At 35.0% G+C, this 12738-nt stretch overlaps 1 protein-coding gene across 1 annotated transcript in view; it reads left to right on the top strand.

The window, feature by feature from the left end:
- The window catches only part of TENM2 (teneurin transmembrane protein 2), a 1565317-nt gene that overhangs the window by 1513144 nt on the left and 39435 nt on the right, over nt 1–12738 (top strand). The window contains exons 23-25 of the mRNA XM_072398985.1: nt 5419–5651; nt 6448–6602; nt 7479–8353. Coding sequence (XP_072255086.1) covers nt 5419–5651; nt 6448–6602; nt 7479–8353 — 1263 coding nt within the window. The remainder of the gene's footprint in view (nt 1–5418; nt 5652–6447; nt 6603–7478; nt 8354–12738) is intronic.

Genomic DNA, 12738 nt, shown 5'->3' with positions numbered 1-12738 from the left:
GGGGGGGTACAAAAGGCATTTTCCACTGGCTCCCACATTTCCAGTTGCCTGTTCCAGAGAAACTGAGGGTCACTGAAGGTAAGTGGTCAGCTATGTGTAACAGGCACCACACAAGCTGCTCAGTCTATCTGCAGATTTGACTCCAGGCGTCAGTGAGCGGTACTGAGTGTCTCCTCCCATTGCATGTGAAAGGGGTAACAGGACTGCAACCCTACTGCCAGTCTAAACGCAGTCCTGAAGTTTTTTGAATGAGCAAGTGTATATTTGTGCACCACAGGATAGAGAGGATTGACAGTACCCTAATGGTCATTGCCATGGAAGTGCGACCCGGGGGTCCCTAACATGCAATTTCAATTTGGGGACCAAGGAAATAGCTCCCCTTAATATGAAAATATCTCTGTTTAATATTAGGATTTTATGCTTGTGACCCTGTACCTGGCAACTTGTTATGTTTAGTGGGCTGACATTTAGTTCAGTAGCAGCTCTCAGTGTCCCCTGTGTACCCTGAAAATATCTCCTTTCTTTGACACTAAGTGTATGAGATATGAAGGTTTACAGACACAGCTCTCATGTTGCTGCTGCACAAGGTAAGATTATGCGAGCGCCCCATCACTTTCAAGACAAAAAAGCAGGGAAAGCAGAGAGGGAAAGAGCAGAGGCCTGGATCTGGCAGCTCTGCTGTATGTTGGGCACCCTTGCATTAGAAGATTTTCACAGTGTCTGAAAATGTAAACGCTTTGATGGAAGCATTGCTACCTCAGTCAGATAGGGTCTGGGATGGGTGATGTAGGTATCTCAGGAGCCTCTGCACTCCCATTCTTTAGGGTTGTCTATTCTGGTAATGAGTCTGCTTTAAGTGAAAGTTTTTGTGAATTTTCCTTTGACAGACTTTCCATGCTTGCTTAGAACCAAATGTACACAAATGGTAGGGACATTATTACATAACTACCAATCAAAGCTAATACTTTTTCAGCGGATTAGCTTAATTCCATGTTCTTATTGGATGGGGGGGGGGGGGTCCTTTTTTCAATCAATGAACCCTTTGATTTTGAGCATGCCAGGTATACACAAAAAACATAATCAAAGTACACAAAAACATATAAAGCATATTCTGTTCATGTCTCACTGTTTCCACTTCCCCCAACAGCATTTATCAGCAATTCTGTTAAAATGACAGCCTTAACTTCCTTTCGTACAGCAGCAATTGGAGCCACTGCTGTCCAATCCAAGCTTCCGATTTGTGTTTACACTGTAGGGAAGCATAATTCAGAGTCAGAGAAACAATGTAACAGTATTGTTAAGTTGTATTTACTTTGTTCCAATACACTGTAGATCAAAGTAACTTTAGACGTGAAAACATATATTTTGAATATTTGTTTCAACCTTTTGTTAAGCAATATCTTTCATTATTAACATCTTCCTTTCTTACTTCTTTAGCTATTTATTTTTTTCAATATTTTCTTTATTTCTAGGTTTTTAACAGGTAATTTCTTTTTAGAAAATGATATAATTTTTGCAAGACATTATAGCCCTGTTTGTCCCTAAAGAATAATGAACTACTTTATTATTCTTAGTTAATACCTAAGAAAACTGTGATTTTCAAAGAAATATTTCCCTCAATATTGCGTAACACTAGTAATGACAAAATTATTTCCAATATATCAGACTCATACCAGAAATGTAAAAAGTCTATCTCCCAGCAAACCTTTAATATAGCCATCCAGCAAGCCTTTACTCATAGCCCTCTCCTCTCCCAAGGGCATCTAATCAGTCTCTGCACTGATGTAGCAATTTTTTTTTTGCGGCTGCAAAAGGAGGAACAACAGGGTATACCATAGTGTCATTCTAGTGGCAACTCTTAGAATGCTGGGGCTGCTAAAGTCTTTCTCAAAGCTATTGGATTCATAGTCAAGAAGGAGGGGTGTAGATTACAGATAGATTACATACATATAATTGTTCAAATGCATATATAATCTAATTGGAATATTTTTGTTGAAATGAATGGAATGGTCACAGGTTCTCTTAAAGGTAGAATTTAGTTCAGAGGACCCATTAAGAATGTACTTAAAGATGATGAAACAAGCCATTTCTCTTTATTTAATTCTCCATTCCTGCCAAGAGATATTAACTTACCTGTAATCTAAATTCTGTCAGGATCGTAATTATCCTGTAGTTTAGCCTGAAATAGGAGATATATTGCAAAGATCAAGTGACACAGTGATACTGAGTTAAGATGGCATTCCATTTAGCTGATAAATACACTGACATTATTGACATACTGAACCATTAATTCTAAAGAAAAGACTTGAGAGAATTCTAAAAACACACCACTGTTCCAGACAGAAAGATTTGCATCTCTTTAAAAGCACTCTGTGGCTAAAAACAGCATAAGAACTATTGTGACATGTGGTCATTAATCAGGGAACATTTATGGCACATGCTACCACAATAAATCACTTATGAACGATCCCCATAAACAAATATTTAAACAATAAAATATGGGAAATTTTTATGAAACAGAAAGTAAGTTTTTTTTTGCTAACTGTATGTGTTTTATTTGAAAACTGCCTTTTGTAGTGAAACTTTTAGAACTGTGATCCTATTGTTTGAAACACATAATATATTATTATTACTTGTATTTGTTTAGCGCCAACAAAGTGCTTTACAAAGTCCCTAGTCATGTCTTTACCCTCCCTCAAAGGGGCTGTCAATATATTGTCGCTGCCATGGTCATATATCATTATCACAGTATAAGGCCATATTTTGGGGGGAAGCCTGTTAACATAACTGCATGTTTTAGGGATGTGGGCAGAATCCAGTGTGCCTGGACAAAACCCACACAAACACGAGGAGAACATACAAATTCCTTGCAGATTGTGTCCTGACCAAAATTTAAACCTGGGACCCTGTGACATGCCCATTGGGTTTTTAAAGTAGAATATTCCTTATATATTTAATAAGTGCAGAATAAAATATTCACATATAATAGGCATCTTGATTGATGGATGCCTTCAAACAGCATATTTTCTTAAGTACACGAAAGACCTGGGGGGAACATCAAACATCAGTGATTTGAACACTACCATGGCATCATAATGAACTATAAAAAAACAATTTGTTACCTACTGCCAAAGTCATGTTGTTTTATTATTGTCGTGAAGATGCTCATATGAAATTTTCTTTATATATCTATATATCTATATATATATATATATATATATATATATATACAATTCTATGTATGTATATTAAGTGCCCTTTCATAGCAAACAGTTTTAAATATGCTGCTATATTGCTGCTGTAACGCTAAAAGTTGCCATGAAAAATCTATACTTTTGTACTTTTATAACAGTGATGTAATCCAAAGTTTCTGGACATTGTAGAACACGTATGATTAGTCAGATAACAAATAATGAATAAATTAAATAATAATAAATAATGAAAAAAATAATTAATCATTGATGATGACAATATGAAAGGTGATTTTTTAACAAGCATGTCTGATGTTATATAGCTTTGTTTGATATGATTATCCTTCTGCGTCAATATTCAGGTCTGAGTTTAAATTTCTTAGTCATGTGTATAACACATGTTCACAAAAACATGCCACTTTAAGTCCGAATATTCTGTACAGTAGCATGACCTTTATCACTTTCCTGTTAATTGCACAATGAGTAAAACATAGATTACATTTGCTAGGAAAAAGTTGATGCAGCTCACCTTTCCCACTCTTGTAACAAATGTGCACATGCTTTTTTTTAGGACAAAATTCAAAATAATACTTTTAGAAAAAAAAATTGTGTGTTTTCATATAAAACAATCCCTGGAGTGTGTACAAAGTGTGTGTTTTAATTTTTTTTCACTAAAACCTTGTCTGTTGTTTAATATGAATAAATGAAAACATAGAAATATTAGGCAGCAAGCGTGGACTAATTTGGAGGATGCTTAGAATGTCTATTTTAAGTGGTTGTGATTTACAGTAACTGTAACAGTAAATTATCGCCTTTTCCCTCTGCTTCAACATATGTCTCTATAATGAAACTTTCCATCAACTGACCAGCAAGACTAAGAAATAGTTCAAGTAGAATTAATTACAGTTTGCATTTGATGAAGCGATGTAAGCACAGATGTTCAATGTTAAATTTCAATGGAAAATTGATGAGAGATTAAGATTGGATTTCACACTTCTCATGGATTAGCAGATGGCTGACAGAAATAGATACCAGTGTCTTATAAGAGATATACATTTTAGTAGAGATCTCCAACCACAAGCTGATCAACTAGGATTTGCTCTTTTATATGAGCTAAAATACCACTGCAGTCCAAAAATTTTAAAGTTTACTTTAAAGGAAACATGCTATAAGGAAAACATGGAGGATGCCATTGTAAACCTCTCCTTCTGGAAATGCTAGTTGCCTTGTCAACAGACTGATCTCTTCAACGATTTGCCAGACATAGACACTAGGAGTTCTCTTATATCTCACATGACCGTTTCATTTCAATGCAAGTTAGCATGCTGAAGAATAGTTTATATTTGTTCAAATGGAATAAATACTTTGGGTAGGCCATGTGTAAAAAAAAAATAATTCCACCAATGCATTCATTTATTATTTATTTTCAAAGCTTTGTATTTATATTTCTTTTGAGTATATTTTTCTACAGATATTACATTTCTCTTTAGCTGTCCACTGTTTCTGTGTATCAAAGTTAAAAGGACTAATGAATAAAGCCTACCATAGGGGATAGATGTCAAATTTTTTTTTGTTTGTTTCTTGTGTGTGTTTACAAATACCTCAGTACCAGTGTTATTGTATAGACTTATCAGTGAATTGCTAGGAAAATTCACTCTGGTAAACCACCACATATATTTGCCATAAAGCAGTTTTTTTTAAGTGTATACAAAAAAATCAATGGATATTCCTACTCACACAGTCTACTTCAATCAGCAGCATACCAACTATATTTATTTTTTATTTATTCCTTATGTGTGTGCTTCCTATGTCCACAATCTTTTAAACCACACGTGTGTAATTTCCAAATCTATTGATAATAATACAGAGAACATAGATCTATGTATGTGTGCAGTAGGGAATACCTTATAACAATGGAAAAAAGTGTTCATGACATAACTTCATCCTGCTAATAAATGGTGTCAATAAATGTTTATATTTTGCATTGTATTTTCAATGTTCATGCAGTGGAAGTTATCTCTTAAAGCGTAAATAGTGTCTGTTAGGATACTATCACACAGAAAATGCCCTTATCTTTAATAGGTGTTTCTGTTGGATAGCGCCCTTACTGGCACTCCCACGTCTCAAGGAGTAATCCACTTTTCATCGTTATCTCAGGATGCTGTGTGTTGTGGTGATATTTTTTTTTAGTTTTAATTAAATAGCATTTGTTTTCTCTTTTTCCAAGCAACAACATAGCACATAAATATTACCTGGCAGTAGACCCTGTGTCTGGCTCAATATATCTGTCAGATACCAACAGCAGGAGAATATACAAGATCAAATCCCTTACAGGAGCAAAAGATATTGCAACCAACTTAGAAGTTATTGCTGGCAATGGTGAGCAGTGCATGCCTTTTGATGAAGCCAGATGTGGCAATGGAGGGAAAGCAGTGGATGCCATTCTGACTAACCCAAGAGGCAAGTAAACAATATATGTGAAGGCACAGATGTCAGTTGTCATACTGGGCATAGAAATGATATTTTCACACAAAAATGCGCAGATGTTCAATAGACAACTGAAAACACATTTATATGTAGAAACATAACAGGGACAAAAAGGGACTGGAAATGTTAATAATAGGGTCACAAACAGAAGTAGAAACCTAACAATAATAAGTCATGCCAATAGTGACAATAAATAACCAGTTCTTAAAAATTCTATATTGTTCCCCAGCAAACATGATTTTGACATGACAAATCTGTGTTCACAAAGTAGATCTATAGCCTCCCATCAAAAAATTTGTGCTGTAGCACACAGTTATGAATACATATGCACTTATAGTTTCTCTTAGGCCCACTAAATAGTATCACACATACTGACTGGGTATTTCAGTAAAATTCACCTAATTCAGCTTTCTGGGATAATGTTGCAACAATGCAGGGATTAAAAAAATGTTGCAGGTGTGTGGCGTTGACAGAACTGTTGCCAAAACCTTTCCATTGTAAACTCTAATTTCTGAGAGGGTGAGCATAAAAAAAATCACATACAAATCAAGGCAGATTCTACACAGTTATGGAAGTTAAAGGAAATTTTGTGTTTAGTTTTGAATTTGTGCATCACATATAAGAGAACTCTAAAGCAGCTCTTGTGAAACTCTGAAATCAGAGTGTTGATCTCAAGGCCTGTTGCAGTTCCTTAAATGTTTTAACATTTGTACTTCAATAAGTTACAGAAATTTAAATTGTATTACAATATTTTATGTTTACTATTCAGGAATTGCAGTTGATAAGAATGGGCTTATTTACTTTGTTGATGCAACAATGATCCGAAAAGTGGATCAGAATGGAATAATTTCCACTCTCCTGGGATCCAATGATCTTGCTGCAGGTCGACCTTTAAGCTGTGATTCAAGCATGGACATCACTCAGGTATATTTAATATTTATAGTCATCAAAGCCACTAATTCATTTTTGTAAAAAGGCACATTTATAATCACCAAAAAGTGTGTTATATCGAAAGCTAATTTAGTCTCATATTTAACTTTGGCAGTTTAGCAAGGTTTTTATGACTAAGAGCAGTTGTTTTACTTGTTGCCACTTCATGATTACAACGTGAAGGGGGATATGGAATGGTGTGGTGAAGAACAGCATAGCATTCATTCACATATCTGCATTCCTAAAGTTTGCTACAAGAGACCCTGTTGCCATTGATTGCAACAATAGTCTTTCCTTACAATTATGAGCTATGTTTAAAAGACAGTGAATCTGACATTCACCAATGTCAGTGATTGGTTCTCCACAGGAGAAGGATTGCTAAATGCCAGATTCACTTTTTTATGAATAGACCCCTATATGGCCATTTAATATTTTTAATGCATGGTATTTACCTGTAAAAGCATTTCTTTGTAAATAAGTCCAAAAGCTTGTGGAAATCAATTACTGCTATTGAAACAAATGGACCTGAACAATTCCCTTGTTTTAAAAATGGAGAGCAACCTTATGGTACTTTGCTTGGTCAGAAACTTCTGTCTTTGGGTCTGTCTGAAACATACTGGCATTGGACTGGCTGATTTCTAAAGAAATCAAAATGTAAGCCTTTGTATGCCTTTTTATTGTACCTGAGATGTATTTATTTGATTAAAACTGAACATTCATATATTTAGCAGATTTAAATTGAAATTTTAGTTGAGCTTTTAAATTTAACATTTTTATTTTCTATGAACTTATGAGTGCTTTTGGTTTTGTAGTAGTCTATTACATAGGGTAATATCATCTTCTAATTACAGTCTATAAATTGTTTTGCAGGTTCGTATGGAATGGCCAACAGATTTAGCTGTTAACCCAATGGATAACTCCCTCTATGTCTTAGAAAACAATGTTATTTTGCGTATTACAGAAAACCATCAAGTTAGTATCATAGCTGGACGTCCAATGCATTGCCAAGTACCTGGTATAGACTATTCCTTGAGCAAACTGGCTATTCATTCTGCACTTGAATCTGCCAGTGCAATTGCTATTTCCCATACTGGAATACTATACATTGCAGAAACAAATGAAAAGAAAATTAGCAGAATACGACAAGTGACCACCAATGGTGAAATCTCTCTTTTAGCTGGTGCAGCTTCTGATTGCAATTGCAAAGATGATGTCAACTGCAACTGTTATGCTGGAGATGACGGCTATGCCACTGATGCATTTCTAAACTCACCATCATCACTGGCCGTAGCACCTGATGGTACAGTATACATTGCAGACCTTGGAAATATACGTATAAGAGCTGTTGTTCAAAACAAGCCTGTTCTCACTTCATTCAATCAGTATGAAGTTGCATCTCCAGGAGAACAAGAATTATATATTTTTAATATCAATGGCATTCATCAGTACACACAGAGCTTGGTCACAGGAGAATACTTGTACAATTTTACTTACAGTGCCGACAATGATGTCATAGAAGTTATTGACAATAGTGGCAACTCTTTGAAAATCCGAAGGGATTCTAATGGTAGTCCACGTCATTTACTAATGCCAGACAATCAGATTATCACCTTGACACTTGGTACCAATGGAGGTCTTAAGATGGTCTCTACACAAAATTTGGAATTGTCTTTAATGACATATGATGGAAATACTGGGATGTTAACAACAAAAAGTGATGAGACTGGCTGGACAATGTTTTATGAGTAAGTACCTCCCCAAATAACTTTATTTATAAATATAACTTAAGTACTTGCTAGAATAATGTCTGCTTACATTCTGCTTATATTTAGCTACACACTTTGAAGATACATACCTTTTTTTACAGTTTCCTTTAAGTTTAAAAAGAATTCGCCTGCACCATATATGTACCATGCATAACTTTCAGCATTGTTTTATGTGTGAGTGAAAATAAAATGCAATGTGCTAAACCTAGCAAAAAATACAAGATAAAATCAAATACCCCTCAATGATAAATTACAAAAACCATCATCTATACATTGTACTGAACCCCCACAGCAGCCTTTGACTGGAGAGTGAAAAAGAAACAGCACATTAATGAGCTCATTACCTTGTCACTTTGTTTTCATCACCTAAACTGCTTGTATCCTTGTACTGAAAATCCCTCCCACTTCAGCTCTGCTATACAATGTCTTTAGAAGTCTGATACCATGTTAAAATTAGGTACTCACACTGCTTGCATTTAAAAAATTAATTGAATAATGGACTAATAATTACAGAGTTGCATGAGTTTGTTCATGCAATTTTGAAAAACTTTCTAATCATGTATTTATTGCATTTCCTAAAAAAATTGAGTCTATTATGAGAGGAGAGAATATAATTGCCAGATTGTATTTTAGGCAATTTACAGAGGTATGCACGACCCTTCACTGTGCTTACACTGGTCTAAACGTAAGATGCCAGCAATCAAAAAGTTTAGTAACTAGCTAATAAGGTTTCCTAGGTGAAAATATAATCACTTGTTCAATTTAGGTTGCTTAAATCAGGTCTATTTACAAAGAAAAAAGCTTGGTCATTTGTAGCATGCTGTAATCTAAGTTTAGACTAGTTTTCTTTCTTTTTTCACCCCTTGGTCAGCTGCCTTATACCCTCCCCTATTACAAGAACACACAGGACACTGTGTGAAATAATCAGGAATACAGTCTATTGGACATTAGCTAGCTGCCCAAATAAGGAGAAAAATCCATATAAAGTATCCGCTCAATCATTTATTAATAAATATGTCTGCCAAGGTGTAATCAAAATTTATCGATGTGGGCAGAAAATAGTATTGATTTACTACCTTTAGTTTGGATTTTAGTGTGGTGTTTAGTCAATAGTTACCAACAAGTCTGATTGTTGAAAATTGGTTGGATGTTGATTTCGCTTGATTTTTTTATAGATTGTTTATTCAGTTTGTGAAGCATATTGGAAGTGAAAATTGTGTCAAAGACTTAACCATTCACTAAATGAGGCAGTCCTAAACAAACCTCTGCTATATTTACAAAGCATTTACATTTAAACAGGGGTTTGTTACAAAACTTAAAAGTATATAACTGCTGTGCATACTGTATATCTACATAATAAAGCACAGTAGCAATTATATTTAATAGCATTAGATCACTCCATTAAAACATGGGGGGCTACAGAAACATTGTGTTAACTGGGAGTTCATTATACATTACTCAGAGGCATTTACAGGATCCTTTTGCAGGTGTCTTTAAATATAACTTGTGAATCTATGTAATAAAAGTGAAAAGTCAGTAAAACATTGTGTGGCTTCTCAAAAATGTGGGTCTTAGACTGATGATGGCAGAATATGTCTTTGAAAATTTACTTTTGTAGGTGTTAGAGTGAAACTTTGGCCAAGCATGATTGTTCATGTGATGGTAATGTATTTCTATTTTTTTTAATGACCATAGTTCACAGTTTGGGACTTTAGTGTATTTAGGTTTCTAGCACTACATTTGAGGCTCAAAATTTTAGAAGCAAACTGGCCTTTTCAGGTTTATATTGTTTAATGTACCAAATACAGCTATCAGTGTATTAGTACATTCTTTTACTTTATGTGCGTTATTCAAATTATTTTAGCTAGAGTCCTATCTTGCACTGCACTGGGGTTACTATGACAACATCTGTGGCATAAATGTTTATACAGTAACCGTTTTGTTATAGCTGGAAAGAGTTTCTAATAGCTGACATTTTTACCTGAAATTAAAGCATGTGTGTCATAAATGTTTAAATTTTTTTAATTTTATCCAACTTTATAGTGAAAATAGTAAAACATATACAGTGGTAATTATTGTGAAGTTGACAGTTTTACAGATTGAAAAGCAACCAAGTGTTTCTGAATTGCAACAGCTAAAAATGCTCTACAATTGCTGCCTGATACAGCTAAACATTATAAGAAACAGCTCTAGAAGGTATAGAACCCCACAAGTTTGGAGAAGGTAGACTATCATTAAAGTGAGCATGGGTGATCCAGAAAACCTAGAATGAATCCCATACATGATTGAAAACTTTTGTCAACTAATAGCAAATGAGTTTGAGGAAATCCATACCAGGGTTACTAGATCACCCAGGTTCATAATAACCTTCTCCAGCCTCAGAGAACCTAAATAAATCAGGCCCACCATGTCAGTTGGGAGTAATGCAATGGTGTTGGTCAAAGTCTGTGCTGTACCTGATTAGAAGCGTCTTTGTGCAGGCTTTTGAGCATTAAATACCCCATTTGACAAAAATTACCTGCACCAGTCACTGGCAGTGACAACTCTAGGGGCTTAGGATGGTTAAAACACTCCACAACATAATTTCCACAACCCTATTCTTCCTTGTACTCCTCCTCTGCTTTGTGCTGGCTACAAAGGATCTGTTGGTCCTTGACGTCCTCTATCTTATGCTACTTCAGTGGCTTCTTTATCAGACAACAAAGTGTGGGCTCTAAAAAAAACATGGACTGTATAATTATTCCTGTCTTCATAATAAATGATGAACCATTAACATGATGAAACAGACCTCAGCAGTCCAGAGTGTGTCCTAATACCATTACCATGGGTATGAATGCCTGAAATGGCCACAAACTCTACTTGTCTAATAGAGGACCTACTTGCAGTAGGGGTATTTCATAATAAATCACTGCACCACCAAGTTGAGGACATGCAGACAGGGTGAATATGTGTACATATTCCCAGGTGAATGGTAGCCAGCAAAATAGTGTTGTTGCCACATATGATCTTTTGTAGTGAATGGAATGGGGCCAACCATCTCTCGCTTTAAACCTGGAGATATACAAATTAGAGCTCACTAAATTTTATAGCAGGAACCCAGCTGTATGCTAAGATCAATAATTCCAATTTCATTGAATTGGATATATCACTGGAAATTACTGCCCAGTAGCCTTCTATTGCAATGTTGAATTCAGTTAATTCCGTTTTGAAAAGGACCAGAATTAGATAGCGCCGGTGCTGTCTGTGTTCCTAAAATCTGGCTATAACTCTGACAGCTGTTTAATAATGTTTCTGATTAGACATTTTCAGTCTTACATTTCACAAATAACAAAGTAAACATATAGGTTTTTATCATCTTTATCAAAGTGTTTATAGGCTTTTGTGGTAATCATATGCAACTTGCAAAACATGGAGCACTGAATAATGAATATACTTATGTATCCACGATATATGTGATGCTATTTCCATTTCTGTCAGTAGGATTCCAATAAATGTTATCAGCAGGCTCATGTTTTAAGACAGTATACATGGGGGGCATAATGCAGACCTTTACTGTACCTAATTAAGATGTTAATTAAATGTTTTGCAGCTTGTTAATAGTTTTATACTCACCACTTTAATAGAAAAAGTGTGATCACTATCACTTTCCCTGTAAGAGATTTTACCAACTTTACAAATTGCTTGTTTATGCATTTAACATTTTATTTTTACCTTGTTTAATAAAAGAACAAAACTATGCATTTTTGTTAATTATGGGCAAAAAAACTATGAAAAGGATTGATATATTACCTGTTAATGCTACTAGTAAATTTTTAGTTTTTTTCCATGCAACAGACCATGCTGTCCAGTAAAAGTGACAGTTTGGGAAACCCCAGTCTCTAAAGCTAAATAGTCTAAACATCTGTCAATCAACCAACAGGAGGCAATGGCAAAGGCACAGCTGCCTGAAGTTCACATAAAAGGGTTTTCAATGCTACCACAGGCTATGAGAGCTGGTGGATAGTATTGTCACCTGTCAGGATACACAATTTTCAGACATATACTTAGTATACACTGGGCAAAAGGGAGATATCTGCACAACTTAATTACGACCCATTTATTTTTGCAACGCAGACAATGCCAAATAAAGGATTCCTTTTCATAATGTTTCACTAAAAATAAACTGTAAATGTTCTACTTTAGACTAAAGTACCTAGAGTAAAGGCCCATTCAAACATTTTATGGTGCACAAAAACAATGGGCCTGATTTTATTAGGCTCTTCAAGACTGGAGAAGATACACTTTAATCAGTTAACACGGGTGATCCAGCAAACCTTGACTAGATTTCTTTAAGATTTAGATTTTTTTTTTTAGATTTTAGATTT

Source organism: Pyxicephalus adspersus, chromosome 2, assembly GCF_032062135.1.
Source record: "Pyxicephalus adspersus chromosome 2, UCB_Pads_2.0, whole genome shotgun sequence".
In the NCBI taxonomy this organism is placed as follows: domain Eukaryota; kingdom Metazoa; phylum Chordata; class Amphibia; order Anura; family Pyxicephalidae; genus Pyxicephalus; species Pyxicephalus adspersus.
Note: the sequence above shows the minus strand (reverse complement) of the source record. Positions and strands in the feature narration are given on the sequence as shown.